We start from the raw sequence: 26832 nt of genomic DNA on the forward strand, positions 1-26832 counted from the left end.
TGAGTGAATTTTATTTGTCTGATCTTTGTCTGTAAGCCTAGATAAGGTAGGAATATTTGTTTGTGGATAAAAAAAAAGAGTGTATGGGTTTTAATAAAAGGTAGGCTGTTATTAGAATAACTACAGTACATTGTTTGATCTTCAAGTAATTGAAGTTTTACAGTATTTGCAAAGAGGGATCTGTTTGCTAGAAATGAGTTTGTTATATGCTATGAAAATAGCACCTTTATATTTTATTATAAAGTAAGCTGATTGTAGTAATGTTGCTGACCATTGGCTAGCTCATGTTTCATTGTAATGTACATTACAGCAATGTTATCACTTTCTTGAAGTATTTAACCATGATGAATAATTGGTGTCAAAATCCCATATTAATATGGGGTTTACTTTCCTAGGGAGTGACTCTTTAGACTGATAAACACTATTCCTTTTCAGTAAAAACTTGTTTGGGGATCATTTACAATGGACATGAATAATTAATTAATTACTACCAGCTCTCAGGTAGATGTGATTAATGTCAGTAGGTACAGTTTTATAAGAATTCTACATGGATAGAATAGCTAGATAGATAGGTAGATAAATCAGCCCCTCACCCGTGATGATGTTGATTTTCAGGTTAGGGGCTGATATCACCTATTCATTGAAAGCTGCACACATCTGTCTACATTTTATACACTTACCTTATTTCTCATGGCTTTGGAGCTACCATCAACTGAAGCGTTCTTTTGGTGACATGTACATTATATTTCCAGGGCAAATCCTATGTTTGCTGACTTGTAAATCCACATGGAATTGCACAGCCAGCTGTCCTCTGGCCATTTTGAATTTTGCACGCAATATGGTTGTTACCAATTACCTGTATGTGTCTAAAGTGTATGCAGGATTATTTTGGAATGATTTGCATGCAGCAAAATTGCACGTTTTACTGAACAGGTGACATCGTACCCACATATTGTCCTTTGATATCAAAACAGATTTGGAGAGATTGATTTATTGGACAAGTATGCTTGCAGCTCTGTTGTTCTTTGTGACATTTTATGATTTCAAAGCTGGAGAGAAACTGGATTTAGCAGAAAATGAAAACAAATTACACTTTAATAGACAATTATTGGTTTGGCACAAATTTTTGTTGATTCAAAGTGCAAATTTAAAAGAAGTGAAAGACCAGTAAGTGATAACTACACTAGAAACTTTTGTACTTATTCAGTTCTGTGCAGATTTTCAAAGATATGTTTGTGAGTTTTCCTGTTTCACAGATTAAAAACATGCAGAAGAAGAAGAAGAATCGCTTTCTTAGAAGTCTACCATATGTATTGACCAATATCTGAGCACTACTTGTGCTGTAATATATTGGTTTTTCTGGTCCAAAGTTACATCTTAATATATATCACAAAAACATCGTTCTTTGCCCAGAGGTTTTAATGACATTAAATTGAGTTGAACATTGTACAGACATGTTATTTACTTTCCTGCAGAATGAGTTGTTTGACTGATAAACACTTTTTATTTGCAAGTTTGTTATATGATGATTTACAACTGTACCACCAGGATAGTGAAATGGACATCAAAGCAGGCACTTAAGTGAAATAGACATGAATACAGGACATAGTTAGGAAGCAATAAGCAAAACAGATGTGTTTTATGGTAGCTACTGTTTAATGAGATATTTCTTTGTGCCAGGTCTGCTTTTCAGTGATTTTGAAATGAGAAACTGGATTTAACATGGTGATAATTAATGAAAATAAGTGGAGGACAGAAACAATAGTGATTATTGGGCTACAAAGTTTTATGCTCATGTAGTGTTGTTAAGATCTCTAGATTATGGTTATTGTGTGAATCATTTTCAGTAGATGCCTGAGAACTTAATGATCTTACCGATACATGAATGATAAAACATTACTATTATTTACTTGAGAACTGGTTGTAGTAATGTGAAATGTAAGTAAATGACCATAATTGGATATGTTTTTGGAGAGTCAGCAAATATCAGGACAGACTGGTGGAAATTGATTATCTCTGAACTAAAATATATATGAATGAGACAAGTGTCCTAACATTGTGCAAGATGAGTCAAGATGATGGTAAGTTTTATAATCTATATCATATAAAATAAATGACACAAAGAATTTACAACACAGAAAACACATTTTCTTTGCTTTAGGTGCATGAAGGGATAAATACATTTTTCAGTGAGTTTTAAGAAATTTATATGAAACAAGGATAAACATAGTGGTCAAGATATTTGTTAAAAATTATATTTCAAAATTTTGTTTGAACCAGCTACACAGTTGTTGATTGGTATGAATTGAATTACATTTAAATGTAATAAAGTTAGTGCACCTTGTTTTATATAATTCCCAGTGTGTCATATGAAAACAAGAAAGAAATTACGAAACATCAGACTGATTGCATAATTTTACAAATAAATATCTTTGCTAAAATCATTATACCCTACAAGTACTCTGATATTTTACTACTGTATATACTCACTTTAAAGATGGACCTGATTTGCCATCACGTAATGTGCAGGCATATCAAGATCTTCATTGTTTATTTTAGTGATTACTCACAACAAACTGCAAAGGAGATGTAGATCTGCCAGTACATTATACTAGGGCAGATTTGGGTCTATGCAGTTTACGGTTGGACATGACCTATGCAAGTATACACAGTATTACCTGTCATGTGTAAAAGGGGGAACACTCAAGTTCAATGAAGGTTTGACCATTTTTTTTGATGAAGGTTTGATCATTTTTTTTTAAATATTCACTGAAGTATGAACCAAAAGTAAATGCTGTGTATCCTTGGATCATACCTAGGTTTGCACAATGTAATTTTCAGTTCGTACTTAAGTGAACATAAACAATTAACCAACCAGTCCTTATTATTAAATTTTACATCTAGTTCTTTTAATATGTTTTATAAAAATCATTCTAACGTTTAGTAACCATGCTTTAATACTTGTAAAGTAACAATTCTATCTGTTATTTGCATCAAGCCAATCAAAAAACAGCAACCAGTTTCCTGACAACATGGCACAGACTGACCCATTGTCATTAAATCTATATTTGAGAAACCATCATTATACACGTACTACATAGTTCAAGTACTGTATTACATAGTCTGAGTATTGTACTATGTAGTCCAGGTACTATATTACATAGTCTGAGTATTGTACTATGTAGTCCAGGTACTGTGTTACATAGTCTGAGTATTGTACTACATAGTCCAGGTACTGTATTACATAGTCTGAGTATTGTACTATGTAGTCCAGGTACTGTGTTACATAGTCTGAGTATTGTACTATGTAGTCCAGGTACTGTGTTACATAGTCTGAGTATTGTACTATGTAGTCCAGGTACTGTATTACATAGTCTGAGTATTGTACTATGTAGTCCAGGTACTGTGTTACATAGTCTGAGTATTGTACTACGTAGTCCAGGTACTGTGTTACATAGTCTGAGTATTGTACTATGTAGTCCAGGTACTGTGTTACATAGTCTGAGTATTGTACTACATAGTCCAGGTACTGTATTACATAGTCTGAGTATTGTACTATGTAGTCCAGGTACTGTGTTACATAGTCTGAGTATTGTACTACATAGTCCAGGTACTGTGTTACATAGTCTGAGTATTGTACTACATAGTCCAGGTACTGTGTTACATAGTCTGAGTATTGTACTACATAGTCCAAGTACTGTATTACATTGAGTATTGTACTATGTAGTCCAAGTACTGTATTACATAGTCTGAGTATTGTACTATGTAGTCCAAGTACTGTATTACATAGTCTGAGTATTTTACTATATAGTCCAAGTACTGTATTACATAATGTGAGTATTGTACTATGTAGTCCAAGTACTGTATTACATAGTCTGAGTATTGTACTATGTAGTCCAAGTACTGTATTACATAGTCTGAGTATTGTACTATGTAGTCCAAGTACTATATTACATAGTCTGAGTGTTGTACTACATAATCTGAGTATTGTACTATGTTGTCCAAGTACTGTGTTACATAGTCTGAGTATTTTACTACATAGTCCAAGTACTGTATTACATAGTCCAAGTATTGTACTACATAGTCTGAGTATTGTACTACGTAGTTCAAGTACTGTGTTACATAGTCTGAGTATTGTACTACATAGTCCAAGTACTGTGTTACATAGTCCATGTACTGTATTACATAGTCTAAGCATTATACTACATAGTCCAAATACTGTATTACATAGTCCAAGTACTGTGTTATATAGTCTGAGTATTGTACTACATAGTCCAAGTACTGTATTACATAGTCCAAGTATTGTACTATGTAGTCCAAGTAATGTATTATATAGTTCAAGTATTGTACTACATAGTCCAAGTACTGTATTATATAGTCTAAGCATTGTACTACATAGTCCAAGTACCCAAAGTGAAATACTTGCTGGAAAAATTGGCATATGATTAAACTGCAGCAATTTGATTTATTACCATTACCCTAATTTGCTGATGTTGAAGTTTGGAGGTGGTGCAGACTGTCCTAGCTACTGTATAACATCCACTATTAAAGGAAAAACAATGTTATTCCTTAGCTTTTGAAACATTATCTATAGTTTACTGGAAATGACAATTATATCTAAAAAAATTCTGAGACAGTGTCACCACTGTATATGGACCTCATCAATGCACAAAGTGATCAAAACACAAAAAATTAAATCCATTTCGGTTGATAAGAGCTGATAGCCCAAAAAATATTTTTGTGCTTAAGAGATGGGGATGGAGAGAGCTGTTTGTGATAATGATAAATGAAGAATCGTTTCTTAAACAAAAAAATAAAGCAGTTATGTTGTTTCAAAAAATATCCTCAAGAGACGATATATTAAAGGGCTGATACAACGTAGATCTGTGTCTTTTTGAGAGAGAGAGAGAGAGAGACGCGTAATGAGCTCCTCAGTCCTACCAAGATAATCAGTACATCTTAGTCTTATATGAAACACTGTTACAAAATACCTGTCACATGGAATGAACATTTGCAGTGCCAGGGATTGTGACTTTCACTCACTTTTTCTCTCTCTCTGCTGATTATCTGCATTTTTTTCGATGCAACTTTCAGCATAATATTTTTCCTTTCATTTTTGTTTTCATTTACAGCAGTATTTTATGTATATGATCCCATTGCCCTCACTGTTGATGTAAACCAACATTATGTCAGTGCAGCTTGCAGATATTTTCCACATTAAATGTCATTGCAAATGTGGGAAAAAGTAGTGCCAGTGGGCAGGATTAAATTATCTTTTTTTTCAGTTCATACAGGTAGAAACTCCAAAATTTCAAAAGTGCCTGGCCAGTACAGTTGCTCCAAATTGTAATGATGAGAGAAAAATTGAATTATTTTATATTTAGCATGTTGTGTGCTTGATCCCTTTCTTGAGGTATGGTGCAGGTATGGGATCACTGAACCTGAACCTATCTACACTGAGAAATGTCATTTTATACCAATATATTTCAGCCTCCACATTCTTGGTCTTTTCTTTGCCGCTAATTTGCATATTCTTAATCTTTTATATGACATTATATGTATACTAGCACCTGAATATAAAGTTTTTTTAAAATTTTTGTATGTGTGTGATTTGGATTTTTAAAAATTTTTCAGTCATATCGCTACGATGTCTGCAATGTGGTAGTTTATAGTGATGTCTAACACTGGGGCATCATGCCGTAAGACATGTAGCATGATGTTTCACCCAGTCACATTATCCTGACAACAGGTTGACCAGTCCTAACACTAACCTCTTAATGCTGAGTGCCAAGCAAGGCAGCTGTTAATACCATTTTTATAAGTCTTTTGTATGACTCAGGGAATTGAACCCATGACCTCCTACAGGCAGATGCTCCAACCACTATGCCACCAGAGCGGTCTGTTGGAATTTTTCTCAGTACGTTTAGTTAATGCTAAATAAATACAGCAGTCCTCACATTTTTGTAACATGTTTAATCCCTATGCTTATAGTTGATGCTTAAGATTAAATTATTTTAAAAAATGTCAAATGCTTTTTAAAGATTACTCGATTATTCAAGTTTTAATTTATCGTATAATTCTATTAAGAGGTTTTAGTAAAACTTGCTTCATTTAGTAATATCACAAACATTTTGAAGCCAAAGATAATTTATATTATGGGTGCTGTAATATCTTTTAATTTTCATGCACTAAATTTTAACGTATTATCGATCCATAATAATTAGAAATAATGTTTCCTCTAATTTTTGGTACAGATAAACTTTGCCTTAATTTAAGCTTGAAAATTTGATTAGTAACAAAACATCATTTCTTTGCCTATAATTATTTGTACACTTCAAAAACATAATTCATAAACATTTGTTTGAAAACTTAAGAACATGCAGTAAGTTTCATGATGTCAAAATTGAAGACATTTTGATTGGTCAGTTTTAATGTCTGACCTAAATTTCACCCATGCTGGATTCTATACATTCAGTCATAACTTTTGTTCTATTGGTAAAATTCAGGCCTGATTAAATATCTAATTAAAGGAATTTATTATTAATAATGAACTTATGATAGTATCCAGGTGTATTGAAAAAAGTGATTACTTAATTCATACTAACATCTAATTTCCTGCTGCACTGCTTTCATATTGTCTTCATTGTTTGGTTTGATTTTTGTATTATTCACTTTTTATTGGTATTCATTCATATTAAATATTTAAATTTGTGTACCTAATATAACATGAATATTCATCATTTCTTTTATTTCAATTGTGAATATATTCCACCAGCTTTTTGTAAGAAAAGTAAGTAAAGCACTGTCAATTTTGTCTCGGTCATTTATTATGTACACTATAACAATGACTGCAGTATTTATCAAGTTCACTTAAAGCTGCATTCAACTCCAGATCTTATGAACATGACAGTCATATTGTCTGTTGCATGTAATTACAAAAAAACATTTTTTTAACCACCAAAATGAACCAAGATCATCAATTATAGTTGTTTTAGTGTGTGGGAACTCATTGTATAGCAAACATAAAATAGCATTCATTACAATCATTGATGTGGAGATTTCTTAAAACAGAGCTCACTTTCCCAAGGCTATAAATATGGACTGTGCTATAGTTATTGATTTTGATTGAATTTATTATGCTTTTTTTGAGGTAGAACAGGTTTGTGTTGTGTACTAATTAACTGATGGCAACACTGAGACAGCGATTCCAGGTGATCTACAGCTTCTTTGCAAGCCCTTTTTGAATGAGTATGGATTGGCTCCATCACTCCCATTGAATGCCTGCAACCAAGTTTAATCAAATCTCCACCCACACCGCTTGGATGACTTTGTTCAAACTTCGTAGGCTTGATATGTGATTGGTGTAGATAAACCTAAGTGGTTGTGAATAATAGCAATAAAGTTTTATCATTTTCCTGTGGATTTTTTTTGTGTAGCATATTTCTGTTAAGGGAATATTTTGAAAAATGGAATTTAAAATGTAATATTGTCATTACTACTAAATGGTATGGAAGAGTTAGCTGTCATTACTACTAAATGGTATGGAAGAGTTAGCTGTCATTACTACTAAATGGTATGGAACAGTTAGCTGTCATTACTACTAAATGGTATGGAAGAGTTAGTCGTCATTAATACTAAATGGTATGGAACAGTTAGCTGTCATTACTACCAAATGGTATGGAAGAGTTAGTTGTCATTAATACTAAATGGTATGGAACAGTTAGCTGTCATTACTACTAAATGGTATGGAAGAGTTAGTTGTCATTAATACTAAATGGTACTACTAAATGGTATGGAAGAGTTAGTTGTCATTAATACTAAATGGTATGGAACAGTTAGCTGACCCTTTGTAGGTTGTGTAATGTGGCTGATATAGATATGGAACTTTAATGAAAATTTAACATTGGTTGTTGTAGATATGCATGCATAGGTGTCACTGATATGCATAGGTGTCACTGATATGCATAGGTGTCATTAATGTGAATGTCATTAATATGCATAGCATAAATATACATAGGTGTCATTGATATACATAGGTGTCATGATATGCATAGGTGTCATTAATATGAATGTCATTAATTTGCATAGCATAAATATACATAGGTGTCATTGATATGCATAGGTGTCATGATATGTATAGGTGTCATTAATGTGAATGTCATTAATATGTATAGCATAAATATACATAGGTGTCATTGATATGCATAGGTGTCATGATATGCATAGGTGTCATTAATATGAATGTCATTAATTTGCATAGCATAAATATACATAGATGTAATTAATAGGGATAGGGGCCATCAATAAGCATGTCATTAATATGCATAGGTGTCATTAATATGCATAATGTCATTGATATGCATAAATGTCATTAATATGCATAGGTGTTATTAATATGCATAGGTGTCTTTAATATGCATAGGTGTCATTAATATGCATAATGTCATTGATATGCATAAATGTCATTAATATGCATAGGTGTTATTAATATGCATAGGTGTCATTAATATGCATAATGTCATTGATATGCATAAATGTCATTAATATGCATAGGTGTTATTAATATGTCTTGTGTCATTGATATACATAGGTGTCATTAATATGCAGGATAACACTAGCCATGTCATTTCATGTGCCTAATGGTGTGACTCTCACCATCCTTTCCTGGATTTCGCCTGTGATTCCTGTTCATTTTTTGCTAAGTGTTTTTCATCTTCATTTTTGAGAACCACAAAAATCATGTCGTACATTTATCAGAGTTTAGTATCTTTTTTTGGTGGGGGGGAATGTGGCATTAAAGTTTTCAAAATATGGAGTTAAAATCAAGTTTTTCTGCAAATTATCAATCATAAAATTTCCCACCTCACTGATTATTTCAGACAAAACAACCTCCGACTGAAAATTGCTCCTTATACATATTCTTTTTTGTTTTAGTTGTCAGGCAGTTCACAGTTATAAGTAAATGCAATATTATTAATGTTAATAATTAAATAATAAATACACAATTTAATTCATGACATTATGTTGCTTGTTTATCTGGTCTGGATTTGACTACTGTACTGTGTTGTAGATGTTTACAGAATTGTTAGGAACCTTGTTTAATTAATTATAACGATATAAAATACTATTTCATTTGTTGCTCAGAACATTTTAAGTCAAGTTGTTGTTCAAGTTTGTTTAATTATTTTATTTCTGTTTAACTTTAACTTTTACTATAATCCACTGTTTTGTTTAAAAATTATGTGACTATTTTTTAAACTCAGAGTAATTTTGTTCTCCAATTAATACAGATAAACATGAACAAGTTTGATTGTTGAAAATGTTAGCTTGCCTTTATTTGTAGAATTTGTACCTATGCTTCTTTTGTTACAATTCAGGTCCTACAGCCCTTCATGTGGCAGCCCGATCCGGTGCACTTGATGCCGTGGCTTGTCTCATTGCCAACTTTGCCAACGTGAATGCTTTTGACTCTCAAGGCTGGGCACCTATCCACCATGCGGCATTTTATGACCATGAGCCAGTAATCAAGTTGATGATTCGGAAAAATGCTGGAGTCAAGGAACTTACCACTAAAAATGAGTATGAACTTTTGTAGAAAACAAATTCATAATGCCATGTTGATGCACGTGTGTTTAAAGATGGAGCTTAAAAGTTAATGTCAAATGTTAATCTTTGAATAGAATTTTTGTCAGAAATTTTCTTGTGGGAATGGGGAAGGAGAGATCAAGTGCATTTAGGTTCAAGCTCAAAATTATACTCCCTAGTATTTAATTTGCATTCTAAATTTTGAAGTTAACTTGTTGGGATAATTTTGTAATCATTATACACCATATCAATAGAGGGGCATATATTGCTTTCTAGATTAGCACTTGAATTTCCCCAACTCATTAAATTTTGCTCTGAATAACATATCAGATTATCTCATGTACAAGAAAATGACTGCGCAATAGAAATTTACATTTTGATCTGGCTCCTTGTCAACTCTTTCATTACTCATTACTGACTAATATTTTCTCTTGTTTCTCATGAATCTTTCTTTTAATCATCTTTGTTAGGAAGTTTTGTCCCTAAGATCATGTATACAACCTGCACAATGTATTATACTCAGATATGTCAGTGACACATCATGTACCGTATTTGCCGGCCTATAAGTCGATGTGGAGTTTAAGTCAAATTTACTAATTTTGAATATTTTCCATCCTTTGTCCATATAAAAGTTGATGTGGAATATCAGATGAGGCTAGATCAATACCTTGGTTTGTCTTTTTCACGAGTCACTTCTTTTTACATGAATGTTTATTTAAATGTGTTACTGTATGCTATTGCAGTTTGCCAGCAATTTGGTAATTGCATCACTGGTGCCTTTTGCACAGTTTTGTTTTGAAGAGAGAGATGTTGCCAAGAGAGAGAGAGAGAGAGAGATGTGATCATGAGTTGCAGTGGAATACCTGTGACTTTGTCATGTTTATTCATTATCTACCTTGTCAGTTATAATACACATATATATAATCAAATTAAGACAACATATATTACTAGTGCATGCTATTTTAGTGCAATTACATCTTATGCATGTGAACTTCATACTAATAATCATGTAAATATTTTTAATTCCTTTTCAATGTCTGGTCCAGTATTTTTTTGTATACTATCTCTGCCACAAAATGGAAAATTTTTGTACACAATTTTCTTTGTACTTTGGAAAAAAATATTTATTTTTTACATATGCAAAATTACATATGATAAATCTGTTTGAATGACATATTCCATAAATAATTCAATTAGTGGTATAAGATGAAGCCCAGACTTCCAGGTAAAAACGTAATGACTTATAGACCAGCATATTGGTGTACAGTCTATACATTGTTGTACTAACATATTTCAGTGACTACAATGTTATGCTGTTGTTGTTGTTGTTGCTGTTGTAGGGTTTAACGCCATTTTTCAGCACACGATAGGCTATACATGGCGGCCAGTATTAATGGTGGAGGAAGAACCCAGGAAAACCCCGGAAAGAACCACTGACCCACGAGAAGCTACTGGCAAGCTTTCTCACATACCCACATTGGCTGAATCTGAGACTCGAACCCACACAGACAGAGGTGAGATGGCAGTGATCCATAACGGAGAACGCTTTAGACCACTCGGCCACTCGGGGCCCCCACAATGTTATGCTAACAGATGTCAGTGACTACAATATTGTATAAATAGATGTCAGTGACTACAGTGTTATGCTAACAGATGTCAGTGACTACAATGTTGTATTAACAGATGCCAGTAACTACAATGTTATATTAACAGATGTCAGTGACTACAATGTTATATGAACAGATGCCAGTGACTATAATGTTATATTAACAGATGTCATTAACTATAATGTTATACTAACAGATATCAGCGACTACAATGTTATATTAACAGATGTCAGTAACTACAATGTTATATTAACAGATGCCAGTGACTACAGTGTTATGCTAACAGATGTCAGTGACTACAATGTTATATTAACAGATGTCAGTGGTTATAGTAATATATTAACAGATGCTAGTGACACATAATGTATACAACTTTTACAATTTGCTATACAGTTCATATAGTAGCAGGTGTCAGTGACTTCAAGGGAAAATGCCTTCACAATCTGGTTATTTTTAAGTTGCAAAATGTGTTATTTTTTTTATTAAATAAATTAGCCTCTGAAAATTTGGATCCCCATTGGAGATTTTGCCAATAACTAGTACCAACATAGGCATTGGCCATGTTCCTCCATCCTGTCATACTCTGTCCACTGCATATTTCATTTCCACTTAATAAATTTAGAATTACTGCATGGATTAAAAGCAAATTTACCATAGTCTTTACATTAGGAAGATCTGGGTCAAATGTGATTTTCACACCCACCCACTCTAGAAAGAACAGTGTTTTCCCCTGTTTAATTACAACTTTACCCTTCACCGTTGTCAGATTGGTGGTGATCTGTTTTCTTATTGACACATATTTTAGTAGAGAATACAATTTATTTTCTTCATCAGAAAAAGGCCAGATTAGAAAGCATATAATTGTTTTTAAATTCCTTTCTTGAACTTCCAGGATAATTTAAACTGGTTTTTAAGACCCAGCAAAATATTTATATATAATTGTAAACTGTCCAATGCATAAAGGTCCCTTTATATTGAGATATATATTTCTAATTTTAAATAAGGAGTGAATTTATAAAATAACATCTGAAACTGTTTTACTTGGTTCATTGTCGGTTCAAAGTATTGAGTTTTAAGGTGTTTTTGAAAAAGTGTTCCAGTCTGAGTTCATGGATAGGGTTTCTGACTCAATCTTTTGGCTGCTGAACAACTATGAATTTAAATTTCTTATAAACAAGAGACCTTTTTGTACCTGTTTTTCTAAATTATATCTCCCCTGAATATTACAGTGCAAATATACAGTATGTATTAATTTTATGCATGTGTTGTTTGTCATCTGTTCTCCTTTGCACCTTTTGTCATAAATTTGAGTTGTGTTTTTAGATGACAGGGTTGCAAAGGTTGAGCGAAATGCATGTTTTTGCATTTTTAGGTGACCTGGCCATAAGGCCAAGTGAAATACAAGTTGTTGTGTTTTTAGCTGACCTGGTCATAAGGTGAAATCAGTTTATGGTATGGCATTGTATCCATTGTGCATTGTCTGTTATGTATTTTGCATCATGCATCTGTCCATCAACAATTCTTGTTACAACTCAGGAGTCCACATTTCTGATCCAATTTCAATAAGACTTGGAATATGGGCTTATATCATCAAAATCCCTGACAAGTTCGTTGACGAGCATCATCCATGCATATTGATGAGGTGATCTTGCATCTGATTGGTTAACCTTGTTATGACTCTGTTGGCCATATTTCGGATCTGATTTTGATCAAACTCAGAAAATATGCCTTTATTATTAAGGACTCAGATGAGTTTGATAAGATCAGGTCTTGCATATTAATAAGGTGATCTTGCATCTGATTGGCTAGAGGCCATATATGTTTTCTAATTTTGATCAAACTTATAATAATTGATTTCATCATTAAGGTCTTGGATAAATTTGACAATAAGCAAGAGCCATACGTATTAATTAGGTGATCTTATTGATTGACTGCACTAGTTGTCTTCATTGACATCTTATTTCTGGTCTGATTTTAAATAAAATTTAAATGTATTTTTATTTCATTAAGATCTTGGACAAGTTCGATAATGAGCAAAATATCCGATTCTAATTTGGTGATGTTGCATCTGATTGGCTGAACTTTACCTCACTGGAAGCCATATTTCTGATCTGAATTGATCAAACTTTAAATACAGGCTAGTATCGTCAAGATCTTGGATGGGATCGATATACTATGGGATCAACACATTACATGAAGTGAGGTTTTCCTCTACAATTGACAGAAATTCTGACCAGACTTGTAGTCATATTTCCATATATATAATTGAACAGGGAAGTCAGCTTAGGGCAAATTGGGAGATTTTCAAAATATTTGGTCGGGAGTTTTCATTTCAAAAGAGGGAGGATTTTCAATGGGAATGGCAAATGTTTCATTGCACTCACTCAGGACTTGCGTTAAGGATTCTTATCTCAGTGAGAATTCAAGGCCTGGGTCATTATGTGAGTAGTTTTCTTCTGTTTGCACAAGAACTTTTGTTTGATTTCCAAGCAAGAGTTTGACTATAGTAGGAATCACACAGGACATGTGCACATTCAACACTGACTGTTTCAATCATGGGTGACAGTTTTTAGAATTTGATGCTACATACCTTTAAATGGCAAGTATTCACTTCATTTGGATTTGTATACATCCATATTCCTATGGAAACTCATTATTTAGACCCGCCAAGAAGTGCATATAGCAAATTCAGCGTTGAAGTACATAGATATTTTTGGGAGGGTCACATATATGTATTTCTGTTCAGTTTTAATTAAACTTGGAGTACCGGTATATGCTTATGTTATCAAAATCTTGGATAATTTCAGTGATACACTTTAATGAGGTGATCTTGCATCTGATTGGCTGAGCTTAGTACCACTCTTAAAGGCATAATTCCAGATTGGATCAGATTTGAAATATGGCCAGCATATATTGTCAAGATCTTGGAAATTATTGAAAGTGAAAAGGATGTATGGTAGGCTCATACAGCACAATATTTTTGGTATTTACAACCAAAGGCATGTGTGCTTGGATACACTGACATATTGACTTAGATATATTGACATGTACTTAGATACATTGACACGTGTGCTTGGATGCATTGACATGTGTGCATGCATGCATTGAGACATGCTTTTAATTTCACAGGTAGTTATGATGTACTTGCAATTGACAAGCATTTATCACATAAAATGAATACAAAAATTTAACAAAAAACAAGGCCATATATATGTAATGTTTCATGTATTTATTTCTGTGTGTTCTGTTGGGCTAATAAACACAGCCAGTTTGAACCAAGTCACCATAGGCCTGTGACTTGGTGAAATCCTGGTGAGTTCTAAGTTGGAAATTTTGGACTGAGTTGGAATATCATTTGACTTAAGTTGGATGATGCTATACAATAGAGTTTAGGCCCAACAGTTATAAAACTTCACTTAGCTCCAGATCTTTAGAAAATATTTCAACCAATCAGAAGCATGCATTGGTGCATTGTGAGTAAGATTTCTACATCTGGAGTAACATTTAACACTCGAAATATAGAATAAAGATTTATGAAGGAGAACCCTGATTCCTGGGATGGGATTTTTCATTGTATGTCAATGCATTTGGTTTAAAATATTGATCTGAGATCTGATTTACCTCTTTTTTATACCTCCAAAGATTGAAATCCACCCCATTACTGCTGGCTGCCAGTTCAGGTGGTCTTGCAGCATTGAAGTGCCTGATTGAGTTGGATGCTGACATCACAAAGACAGATAATGAAGGAAATGGAATGGTGCAGCTAGCAGGTCTCCGGTTCCATACTAATGTTCTAGAGTACCTTATAGAGTGGGACAATCCCAAAGTACCAGTCTGGAAAGCTCTAGTCAGTGAGTAATAATAAGTGATATTAATAATTTCCTGTATTTATTGATTTCTCCATGATTTTATTTCAGGGATGGGTGGTGGAATCCCCTGTGTTATTTTGGTAAGGGGTGATGTTCAGGCGAAGCGGCCATTTATATATGAGAGTAAGATCTGCTGGTGCATTTCGTGATGGTAGATCTGTGTCTTTTTAGTTTGAAGTTTGGTTGACTTACAGCAAATATATCTAGTACATGAAATCATTAAAGCAACAAGTAAACAGGTAATTACAATATTACGCAATATTGCACACTTAATTCTAACATTATACAGTATTATGCAATATTGCACACTAAATTCTATCAGTATACAGTATTATGCAATATTGCACACTAAATTCTAACATTGTGCAGTATTAATTATGCAATATTGCACACTAAATTCTGACAATATAAAGTATTATGCAGTATTGCACACTAAATTCTAACATTATACAGTATTAATTAAAAAGGTTACTGCATTTGTATGGGAAAATATGTACTCGTTTTGTCAGATGGATATGCTGCACTCCCAAGATAGTGCAGTATTTCCATCGGAAAAACTTGTTCATATTTTCTCATACAATACAGTAACCTATAAATATTGCACACAAAATTCTAATTTAAATGATATACAATTTTATGCAGTAATGCACATTAAGTTGTAATGATATGCAGTATCATGCAATAATGCAGATTAAATTGTAATGATATACAGTATTATGCAATAATGCACACTAAATTTGAACAATATAGAGTATTTATAGGTTACTGCATTTGTATGGGAAAATATGACCAAGTTTTTCTGAGTAATACTGCACGACCATGGGAGTGAAGTATTATTAAAACAAAAATGAGTTCATATTTTCCCCCCAAAAATGCAGTAAACTTTATTCATTTTGTTTTTCCACCAAAAGGTAAATAAGAAAAAGAATTCACTACAAAAAACAAAGTAAATTAATTTTTTCTGTATTCCAAAATAAATAAACAACTGTAAATTAATAAATACACACTAGCAATATTAATGCACACATAGCACCACCTAGTGACCTTTGAACTTTGTTGTGTTTTCGACATTAGTTTTATAAATATTTTGTTTTGGTTAAACTTGAAATTTGGAGTTATATTTTTAATGGATGTGCATTACAACAACTTTCTAATTGGTCTGGAATGGATGGGTTTTGTTTTTCTGTTGATCCAACTCAATTTTGCTTTTCTGCTTATGATGGACTGGATTTGTTAGCTGAGTCAATTCGGTATCATGTACATGTGACTTGAGCGGTGGACTGGCATTGAATGAACCATACATTTGTTCCATCAATGATTGTTTGGAATCATAATGTGCAAAAAATATTAATTCTTTTAATTGAAATTATCAAAAAGATGCTATGGAATATCACATTCATTTTATTTTGAGTGCAATAGGGAGAGTGTGATTTCTGTTTTAATGTAGTCAAAAATTTACAATACAGTTTTGTGGTATGTGTCAAGTTTTGGAACCCATGTCATGGGCCATGTAATTTGGATATGCAGAACTAGGAAAGTACATTTTGATAAAATTTAAGATGCAAATATGTAAGTATATTTTAATGCTCTTCTTATTACAAGCTAAAGAAGACACATGTATACGTTTGTGCACTGTCACTTGCATGCACCCTGATGGAAGGACTCCAGCTAAGTACATGACCTGCATGGCTTCTAATGCTTGACTACACACAAAACATTGTATTCAAAAACTTAAAGAAGAAGATTTGCAAAGCAGCTACTGTGTGACAGCTAGTGGAAATAAGACTTCTTTGTCATTTTGGCTTATTGGCTCTGAGGCTCTTAGTTTTCTGCCAAAACCTTTAGTTGCATTTTTTCCCTTAAATTTAGTGTTTTGACTGACTTGTTGTTATTGTTGCTGTTGTTGTGGGGTTTAACGCCATTTTTCAGCACACGATAGGCTATACATGGCGGCCAGTATTAATGGTGGAGGAAGAACCTGGGAAAACCTCGGAAAGAACCACCGACCCACGAGAAGCTACTGGCAAGCTTTCTCACATACCCACATTAGCCGAATCTGAGACTTGAACCCACGCAGACAGAGGTGAGATGGCAGTGATCCATAACGGAGAACGCTTTAGACCACTCTGCCACTTGGGGCCCCTTGGACTGACTTGTAAAATGGTATGTATCAGATGGATATGCAGTAATCCTTGGCCTCAATATGCTTTTCTATGCTTTAGTTATAAACCCTAGCGAGGACTGGTCTTAGTCTGAACCATTCTGTATGTGGAAAAGTTACACATATTTCTTCTAGATAGCTCTTTGAATGACCAGAATGATATTTTCGATACTGTGTCTGTCATGTTTATTGTGGACATTATGAATATCACATTGTTTGAAAATTTCATTTGTGACACAGTGAACTCATTCACTTCGTTAACTTTATTATATCTGCTTTCAAATGGACCAAAACAGCTCGTTTAGTTCATCCACAAACAAATCAAATAAACCAGAAAAGCTAAAGCATCTACTATATGAGCATACATTATTTGCTTACAAAGTAGTTCCTAATGCAAGATACTTTTTTTAGACACATGAGCCGTGCAATATGAAGCTGTGCAGTATGGAAAAATACTGCATGATTCTAACAATGTAAAGTTAACAGAGAAAAAAAATGAGCATATAATAACATGCAATAATATACACTCAACTAACAGTAAGAGTTATTATGGTGTAATGATACCTGTCACATTATAAGCTGTTGTAGTGTAATGATACCTGATATTTAGAGATTTGGCTGAAATACAAAAAGAATTTGCACTTAGATGTAGGTAATGAACTCCCTTATTATAAAGCTGACCATGGGAGCAATTGAGTATAGCAAGATTGACTTGTAATGAAGTACGTGATTCAGTACTCCCTTATTATAAAGCTGACCTTGGGAGCAATTGAGTATAGCAAAATTGACATAAAATGAAGTACATGATTCAGTACTCCCTCATTATAAAGCTATCCATGGGAGTCATTGAGTATAGTGAGATTGCTTTATAATGAAGTACATGATTCATTGCTCAGTCATTATAATGCTATCCAGGGGAGTCATGGAGTACAATGAGATTGCTTTATAATGAAGTACATGATTCATTACTCAGTCATTATGATGCTATCCATAGGAATCATGGAGTACAATGAGATTGCTTTATAATGAAGTACATGATTCATTACTCAGTCATTATAATGCTATCCATGGGAGTCATGGAGTACAATGAGATTGCTTTATAATGAAGTACATGATTCAGTACTCCTTCATTATAAAGCTATCCATGGGAGCCATTGAGTACAATGAGATTGCTTTATAATGAAGTACATGATTCATTACTCAGTCATTATAATGCTATCAATGGGAGCCATTGAATACAATGAGACTGCTTTATAATGAAGAATATGAAACATGCAATTTTACCACCACTTAATGAAATAGAATTCATACTTGCCTTATAACAGAAAGCATGTTTTAATGAAGAGACTTACAGTGAGTCCTGTATCACCCTTCTGCTGAAGATGGAGTCCTTGTTATCAGCAAGTGCTCAGTCACCTTCCTTCTGAAGATGGTGTCATTGTTATCTGTGGGTGTGGAGTCACATTTTTGCTGTAGACAGTATTGGTCATTATTAGTGATAGTTGTATCACCAGTCTACTGCAGATGTCAGTTTTGTCAGTGAGTGTAGTATCACTTTCCAGCAAAAGATGGAGTTCATCATTATCAGTGATAGTTGTATCACCAGTCTACGGGGCCCCGAGTGGCCGAGTGGTCTAAAGCGCTCTTCGTTACGGATCACTGCCATCTCACCTCTGTCTGTGGCGGTTCGAGTCTAAGATTCAGCCAATGTGGGTATGTGAGAAAGCTTGCCAGTAGCTTCTCGAGGGTCGGTGGTTCTTTTTCCGGGGTTTTTCCGGGTTCTTCCTCCACCATTAATACTGGCTGCCATGTATAGCCTATCATGTGCTGAAAAATGGCGTTAAACCCCACAACAACAACAACAACAACAACAATCACCAGTCTACAGCAGATGTAATTTTTGTCAGTGAGTGTAGTATCACTTTCCAGGAAAAGATGGTGTCATCATTATCAGTGATAGTTGTATCACCAGTCTACAGCAGATGTACTTTTTGTCAGTGAGTGTAGTATCACTTTCCAGGAAACGATGGTGTCATCATTATCAGTGATAGTTGTATCACCAGTCTACAGCAGATGTAATTTTTGTCAGTGAGTGTAGTATCACTTTCCGGGAAAAGATGGTGTCATCATTATCAGTGAGTGCATTTTCATTGATTGCTGTATCACCTTCCTGGTGAAGATGGTGTTATTGTTATGAGTGAGCACTGTAACACCAACCTATTGAAACAGTGTCATTGCTGTAAAAAATGTTGAGCTTTTATTTTGATCTTTGTTTTAAAGTCATGTAATGATATCCATTATTTCATGTCAGACATATTCCTTTGAATATTTTTAAATAATATTCGTGGAATTTTTTGCCAGTATTCATACCACAAAATTCCTTTTAATCTACACTGTAGTTTATTAATTACTTTGTTTTAATCTACACTGTAGTTTATTATAATTACTTTGTTTTAATCTACACTGTAGTTTATTAATTACTTTGTTTTAATCTACACTGTAGTTTATTAATTACTTCATTTTAATCTACACTGTAGTTTTTTAATTACTTCGTTTTAATCTACACTGTAGTTTCTTAATTACTTCGTTTTAATCTACACTGTATTTTATTAATTACTTCATTTTAATCTACACTGTAGTTTATTAATTACTTCATTTTAATCTACACTGTAGTTTTTTAATTACTTTGTTTTAATCTACACTGTAGTTCATTAATTACTTTCTACAGTTTAAGATCAGCCCAAAACACTTGGTGCAATTTTATGGAAGAAAATTTGATATCACGCTAATTTAACTGCAGTATTACCAGCTCTCACACCATTTAACTGCAGTATTACTAGCTCTGCTGACATATTAGGTGTTGTATCTGTGTATCTATTTCTGCCACATCATCATATATTATGGTCAGGTGTACTTAGGCACTTTCAGGGGTGACAGGTACCTACCCATTTTTGAATATCATTGGAAGGATCTTTTACAGGGTGTCAGTGTCTTTGCACAAGGGACCACCAAGTGGATGTCACATTTTTTAGCATCATATTTGACAATGATCCTGATTGAGTTATTCACAAATACTGATATTGCCACCAGAAGGATTTAAATTTGGGACCTCTGATACCAGAGGCTAGTGTGGTTATCTCTAGGTCAGTGCTGCCTCCATAATTAAAAAAAGAATTGAATGCCTATAAAAGTCTTTGCTGACATGGCTTTAATTGTTTTTATTATTATATAATTTGTCAGGCTTGAATGTTTTATTATTATATAATTTGTCAGGCTTGAATGTTTTATTATTATATAAATTTTCAGGCTTGAATGATAGTATTATTATATAGTTTGTAAGGCTTCATGATAATAGGATAGATCCCAAGGAATTTTTAGTCATTAGCTTCTGTTATTAATGTTTTTCTGCATTTGTTCTGAGGCCCTCCTTGACTTTGCCCCCACCATCTATATAAGCATAATACCTGTTCAAATAACTGGCATAAGGGAATAGTTAACAATTCTCATAATTTTTTTTATTGCAGATATATTGAATGATGTAGACCCACAGAATACTAGTTTTGCATATTAATTACCTTAGTAAATGAAAACTTAAAATACCTTGATGTACAGTTATTCAGTAGGTTTACCACATAAATAAAAAGATGGTGAAATGCATTCCTTCAGTCTTTTTGAAGTCTGTTTTTTTTTCCTTCACCACAAGAATACCTTATTTACCGTTTGTTTTCACACACTGCATGTTTTCAAGCCATGATTAATATGCTGTTTGATTAAAGAGGTAGGCCTTTAATGTAGGTGCTGTTTGAACAAAGCGGTTGTCTTTTAGTGTCTGTGCTATTTAACTTAAGAGGTAGTCCCTAAACGTAGGTGCTGTTTTGACTTAAAAGGTAGCCCTTAACATAGGCACATTTCATTGTTTTGACTTTAGTTTTTTATTTGTTTGCATGTATTTGAAATTTGTGTGAGGTTGGGTATGGCAAACAAAAGTGTCTTTTGCTGTTTCAAAACAAGCAGTAAATACTTTAATTGTGTTACAAGTGTTGTGAAAATCTAATGTAAAATAGTAGCATGTAATAGTACCATATAATTGTACTGTGTAATTGTACCATGTAAATAGTACCATGTAATTGTACAATGTAATTGTACCAAATATGTGTACCATATAATTGTACCATGTAATAGTACCATGTAATTGTACCATGTAATAGTACCATGTAATTGTACCTTGTAATAGTACTGTGTAGTTATACCATGTAATATGCCTGATCAAAATTAAGTACAGCAAACTACCAAATTTTTTCTTGCAGACATGTTGAATGATGCAGACATGAAGAAGAAGGATAGTTCTGTGAAATGCCTTGAGGTCCTGTCTACATCCAAGCCAGATCACTGGAGATCTATTCTTGAGGCAGGTTGGTATTAAGAGAGACTTATTATCTTATTAAAAAGCATGTATAACTTTTGTCTTTCTTTTAATCTCTCTTGATCATCAGACAATGAAAATAAAACTTGTCACTTATTTTTATGAGTATCAATATTTGTGGTTTCTTGAAAAATCACATTTTTATTAATGCTTTTATTCATGGATTAGGAAAATGGCAGAGGGTCAGTAATTGTTTCCATAGAAGAGTCAGTGTTCATTGGGTCTTTCAGTTGATACCCTTTGTTGTTGTTGTTGTTGTGGGGTTTAACACCATTTTTCGGCAAACGATAGGCTATACATGGCGGCTGGTATTAATGGTGGAGGAAGAACCCGGGAAAACAAGCGGAAAGAACCACCAACTCACAAGAAGCTACTGGCAATTGATACTCTTTATACTCATTTATATAGTGAGTTTAACTGCTAACAAAATAGACACAGATCTGCCCTTGCATAATGTACTTTAAGATTAGAGTGTGTGTTGTTTGTTCTCCAGACTGCAAACTGCATAGACCCAGATCTGTTGCTTCTTTATGTGAAATCAGATATGGGTCTGTGCAGTTCATAATTGGACTCTTCTTATAAGCAAATAAAGTATTGTCATTCATCGGAAAAGCAGAAATAATTGAAAATTGATACCCCACAGTAAATAAAGAATTCACTATACTATCATCTGTCAGCGGTATCTCACATTGTATATAGTGAAATCACTATCAGCATCAACTGTCAGCAGTACCTGACTCAGTTTATAGTGAATTTACTGTACTAGTGTCATCTGTCAGTAGTACCAAACTGTGTATAGTGAATTTACTTCATCATTGTTATCTCTGTCAATACTGGGCACAGTGTATAGTGAATTATCTGTACTACTGTCAGCAGTACTTCATGCTATGAGTAGTGAATTCTGTTAGTGTTGTCTCTGTCAGTACTGTACACTGTATAGTGAATTTTACTAGTGTCATCTGTCAGTACTGCACACTGTATAGTGAATTTTACTAGTGTCATCTGTCAGTACTGCACACTGTATAGTAAATTCCCTGTACTAGTTTAATCTTTGTCATCAATACCTCACACTGTGTAATTTGTTATTATGTTTGTTTTAAATAAGATTATTTTATAATACTTTCATTGATGGAGGCAATGCACAAGATAATTAACCACTGTGTTATTAAAGGCAGCAAGTCACTATAAAGACTTCATCATATGTGTATTTATTTTGGTGTAAAATCTTCTGAAGCAAGCAGATTTACTGAATTGACATTGCTCACAATCTCAATTTTAAAATGTCCATATTTTGGATAAATTTAAAACCATTTAATTCCTGACATAAGTGCCAAATTGGTGTTGGTAGGCTAAATGTGCAACTATATTGGCCATTGTAACAGATGTATGTGAGAAAGCTTGCCAGTAGCTTCTCGTGGGTCAGTGGTTCTTTCTCGGGTTTTTCTGGGTTCGTTCTCCATCATTAATACTGGCCGCCATGTATAGCCTATTTTATGCTGAAAAATGGCGTTAAACCCTACAATAACAACATTGTAACAGGTACTTAGTGATAACTAGAGCGAACCATAGAAGTGCTGACTCCAAGATATTTCATCATACACATGAATTTGTTCATTTTAAAGCAAGCTAGGTCTGTCTTAACAAATACCTCTTGTACGCCAGTTATTTTTGTGTGGCATATTATTCCTTTGCCCTAGCAATGTATACATGTATTATATTTATGTATTAACCAGAGTAATCAACCAGGAACAGGAGGATATTCACACATGACATGTATATTCAAACAGAAGTTATACAAACTTGTCCATCATCTACCATTAAAAAATTGGCTTGGAAATTTTGGCCCCCCCCCCCCAAATCTTGGGATCAAAAGCTCAAAGGTCAAGGTTACTGACTGAAAATTGTGGTTTTTACATTGTAAATGGCTTGCAGTTGAGGTTAGAAAGAAGCCTCTAGATTGAAAGGTTAAAGCTCAAGGTCATGTTGAGAGAAATAAAATGATTTGGCACAATAATATAAATATTCCATTATCTGTGGTTCCAAATTTTCTTTACATCATTTGTTATAGAACTGTTTGACCTACTGTCATATTTTAGATTAATCCATTATAAAGCTAAGACCATTCATTCTGCAAGATGGTCATTCAACTTTTTGACCTTGCAGTTAAGGTCACACATTTTGTGAAAATGCTTTAATCGTGAGCTTAACATGTAAGCCCTGGCCTTCTTAAAGCAGATTAGCCCTTGAACCTTTTAAGTGATGTTATTATTGCACCATGCATACGTCATGACAGGTTTAAATTTAGCCTGCAAACATATGTGCCATCAATACACTAGGCATACATTATAATAGGTTTAGATTTAGATTTAGCCATCAGACTTTAGTGCCATCAATACACTAGGCATACATTATAATAGGTCTAGATTGAGATTTAGCCATCAGACTTTAGTGCCATCAAGACACCAGGCATACATTATAATAGGTTTAGATTTAGATTTTGCCATCAGACTTTAGTGCCATCAAGACACCAGGCATACATATAATAGGTTTAGATTTAGCCATCAGACTTTAGTGCCATCAAGACACCAGGCATACATTATAATAGGTTTAGATTTAGATTTAGTCACCAGACTTTAGTGTCATCAAGACACCTGGCATACATTATAATAAGTTTAGATTTAGATTTAGCCACCAGACTTTAGTGCCACCAAGACACCAGGCATACATTATAATAGGTTTAGATTTAGATTTATCCATCAGACTTTAGTGCCATGAATACACTAGGCATACATTATAATAGGTTTAGATTTAGATTTATCCATCAGACTTTAGTGCCATCAATACACTAGGCTTACATTATAATAGGTTTAGATTTAGATTTAGCCATCAGACTTTAGTGCCATCAAGACACCAGGCATATATTATAATAGGTTTAGATTTAGATTTAGTCACCAGACTTTAGTGTCATCAAGACACCTGGCATACATTATAATAGGTTTAGATTTAGATTTAGCCATCAGACTTTAGTGCCATCAAGACACCAGGCATACATATAATAGGTTTAGATTTAGCCATCAGACTTTAGTGCCATCAAGACACCAGGCATACATTATAATAGGTTTAGATTTAGATTTAGTCACCAGACTTTAGTGTCATCAAGACACCTGGCATACATTATAATAAGTTTAGATTTAGATTTAGCCACCAGACTTTAGTGCCACCAAGACACCAGGCATACATTATAATAGGTTTAGATTTAGATTTATCCATCAGACTTTAGTGCCATGAATACACTAGGCATACATTATAATAGGTTTAGATTTAGATTTATCCATCAGACTTTAGTGCCATCAATACACTAGGCTTACATTATAATAGGTTTAGATTTAGATTTATCCATCAGACTTTAGTGCCATGAATACACTAGGCATACATTATAATAGGTTTAGATTTAGATTTATCCATCAGACTTTAGTGCCATCAATACACTAGGCTTACATTATAATAGGTTTAGATTTAGATTTAGCCATCAGACTTTAGTGCCATCAAGATACCAGGCATATATTATAATAGGTTTAGATTTAGATTTAGCCACCAGACTTTAGTGCCATGAATACACTAGGCATACATTATAATAGGTTTAGATTTAGATTTAGCCATCAGATTTTAGTGCATCAATACACTAGGCATACATTATAATACGTTTAGATTTAGATTTAGCCACCAGACTTTAGTGCCATCAAGACACCAGGCTTACATTATAATAGGTTTAAATTTAGATTTATCCATCAGACTTTAGTGCCATCAGTACACCAGTTTATTGAGAAAATCTTTGCAGTCATTTCCCTCCCAAAATAATGTGGAATTAGAGCTGGCTATTTTTAAACAAGTTTTTATCAATAAGAAGTGTGTGTACTTATTAAGGCATGTGTGATTATGTCAAATATGGCATTGTGTATATGTATGTACACACATTTTTTTCACATGCAGATATATTGCTGGAGCAGTATGCATGTAGGAACACAGTGTGATTTTTTTATGTGACTGTTTTTGTCATTGAATGCAATTGTTTTTGCCTTTGAATGTGACTGTTTCCATTTTTGACTTTGACTGTTTTTGTCTTTTTATAACTTAACATATGTCTGATATCTATGGTGTAGGTGGCTATTTTATAACTGGTAAGTGGGTTAGTAGTGGAGTTAACTTAGTTCTTAGTTTTTCTATTCTCTTTCTATGCTAGGAGCAAATTTACATTTGTTTTAAAAGGTGCAAGTTAATTTAGCCAGGGATACCCCCACCATAGAGGGGTATATACTACTATCTGTGTCTCTCCATTCTATTCTGTCCGGTAGTGAATTTTGTTTCCACTCAGTAACTTTTGAAGGACCTATTAAATTGAATTGTTTCCACTCAGTAATTATTTCCACTCTTTAACTTCTGAAGGACTTAATAGATTGAATTGTTTCCATCCAATAACTTTTGAAGGACATAATAGATTTTAATTGATTTGACTCGACAACTTTTGAAGGACTTAAGAAATTGAATTATTTCCACTCAGTAATTTTTGAAGGACTTAAAAGGTTAAATTGTTTCCACTCAGTAATTTTTGAATTACTGAATAAATTGAATTGTTTCCATTCAAAAACTTTTGAGGGACTTAATAGATTTAATTGGTTTGAATCAATAATTTTTAAAGGACTTAATAGATTGAATTGTTTTCACTCAATAATTTTTTAAGGATTTAATAGATTGAATTGTTTTCACTCAATAACTTTTGAAGGACTTAATAGATTTAATTGGTTTGACTGAGTAATTTTTAAAGGACTAATAGATTGAAATCAAATTTAGTATGAGACATGATATTAAGAATATTTTTGTCGAGTTAGATTTTCATTATGTTCCAATGATATTTGATATGGCCCCAGTATGACTTAGAACTTTAATCTTTGATGCATTGTGTTGGCAGGGACATTATCATCATAAGGACACATTTATAGTTTCCATAGCGCTATAGATCTACCAAGATGATCCCATGGTTCAGTCTTTCAGTGGAATAGTAATGGTTTTATGTACCGGTACTCAGAAATTTTTCATATGCATGCTTAATGCATAGCAGGTATGGACAGTTGATACCAAATATGTGCAATTCATGGACATGTTATCCAGTTCATATAAAGAATGCACAAT

General features: G+C 33.5%; 1 protein-coding gene across 1 annotated transcript in view; it reads left to right on the top strand.

The window, feature by feature from the left end:
- Positions 1-26832, top strand: part of LOC149776694 (ankyrin and armadillo repeat-containing protein-like) — a 131545-nt gene that overhangs the window by 50187 nt on the left and 54526 nt on the right. Inside the window, exons 9-11 of the mRNA XM_089941331.1 lie at positions 9378-9579; positions 14835-15043; positions 21530-21634. Of these exons, the coding sequence (XP_089797457.1) occupies positions 9378-9579; positions 14835-15043; positions 21530-21634 (516 nt within the window). The remainder of the gene's footprint in view (positions 1-9377; positions 9580-14834; positions 15044-21529; positions 21635-26832) is intronic.

The sequence above is a fragment of the Sinohyriopsis cumingii genome, chromosome 18 (assembly GCF_028554795.1).
Source record: "Sinohyriopsis cumingii isolate HCF-2022 chromosome 18, ASM2855479v2, whole genome shotgun sequence".
Classification (NCBI taxonomy): Eukaryota; Metazoa; Mollusca; class Bivalvia; order Unionida; family Unionidae; genus Sinohyriopsis; species Sinohyriopsis cumingii.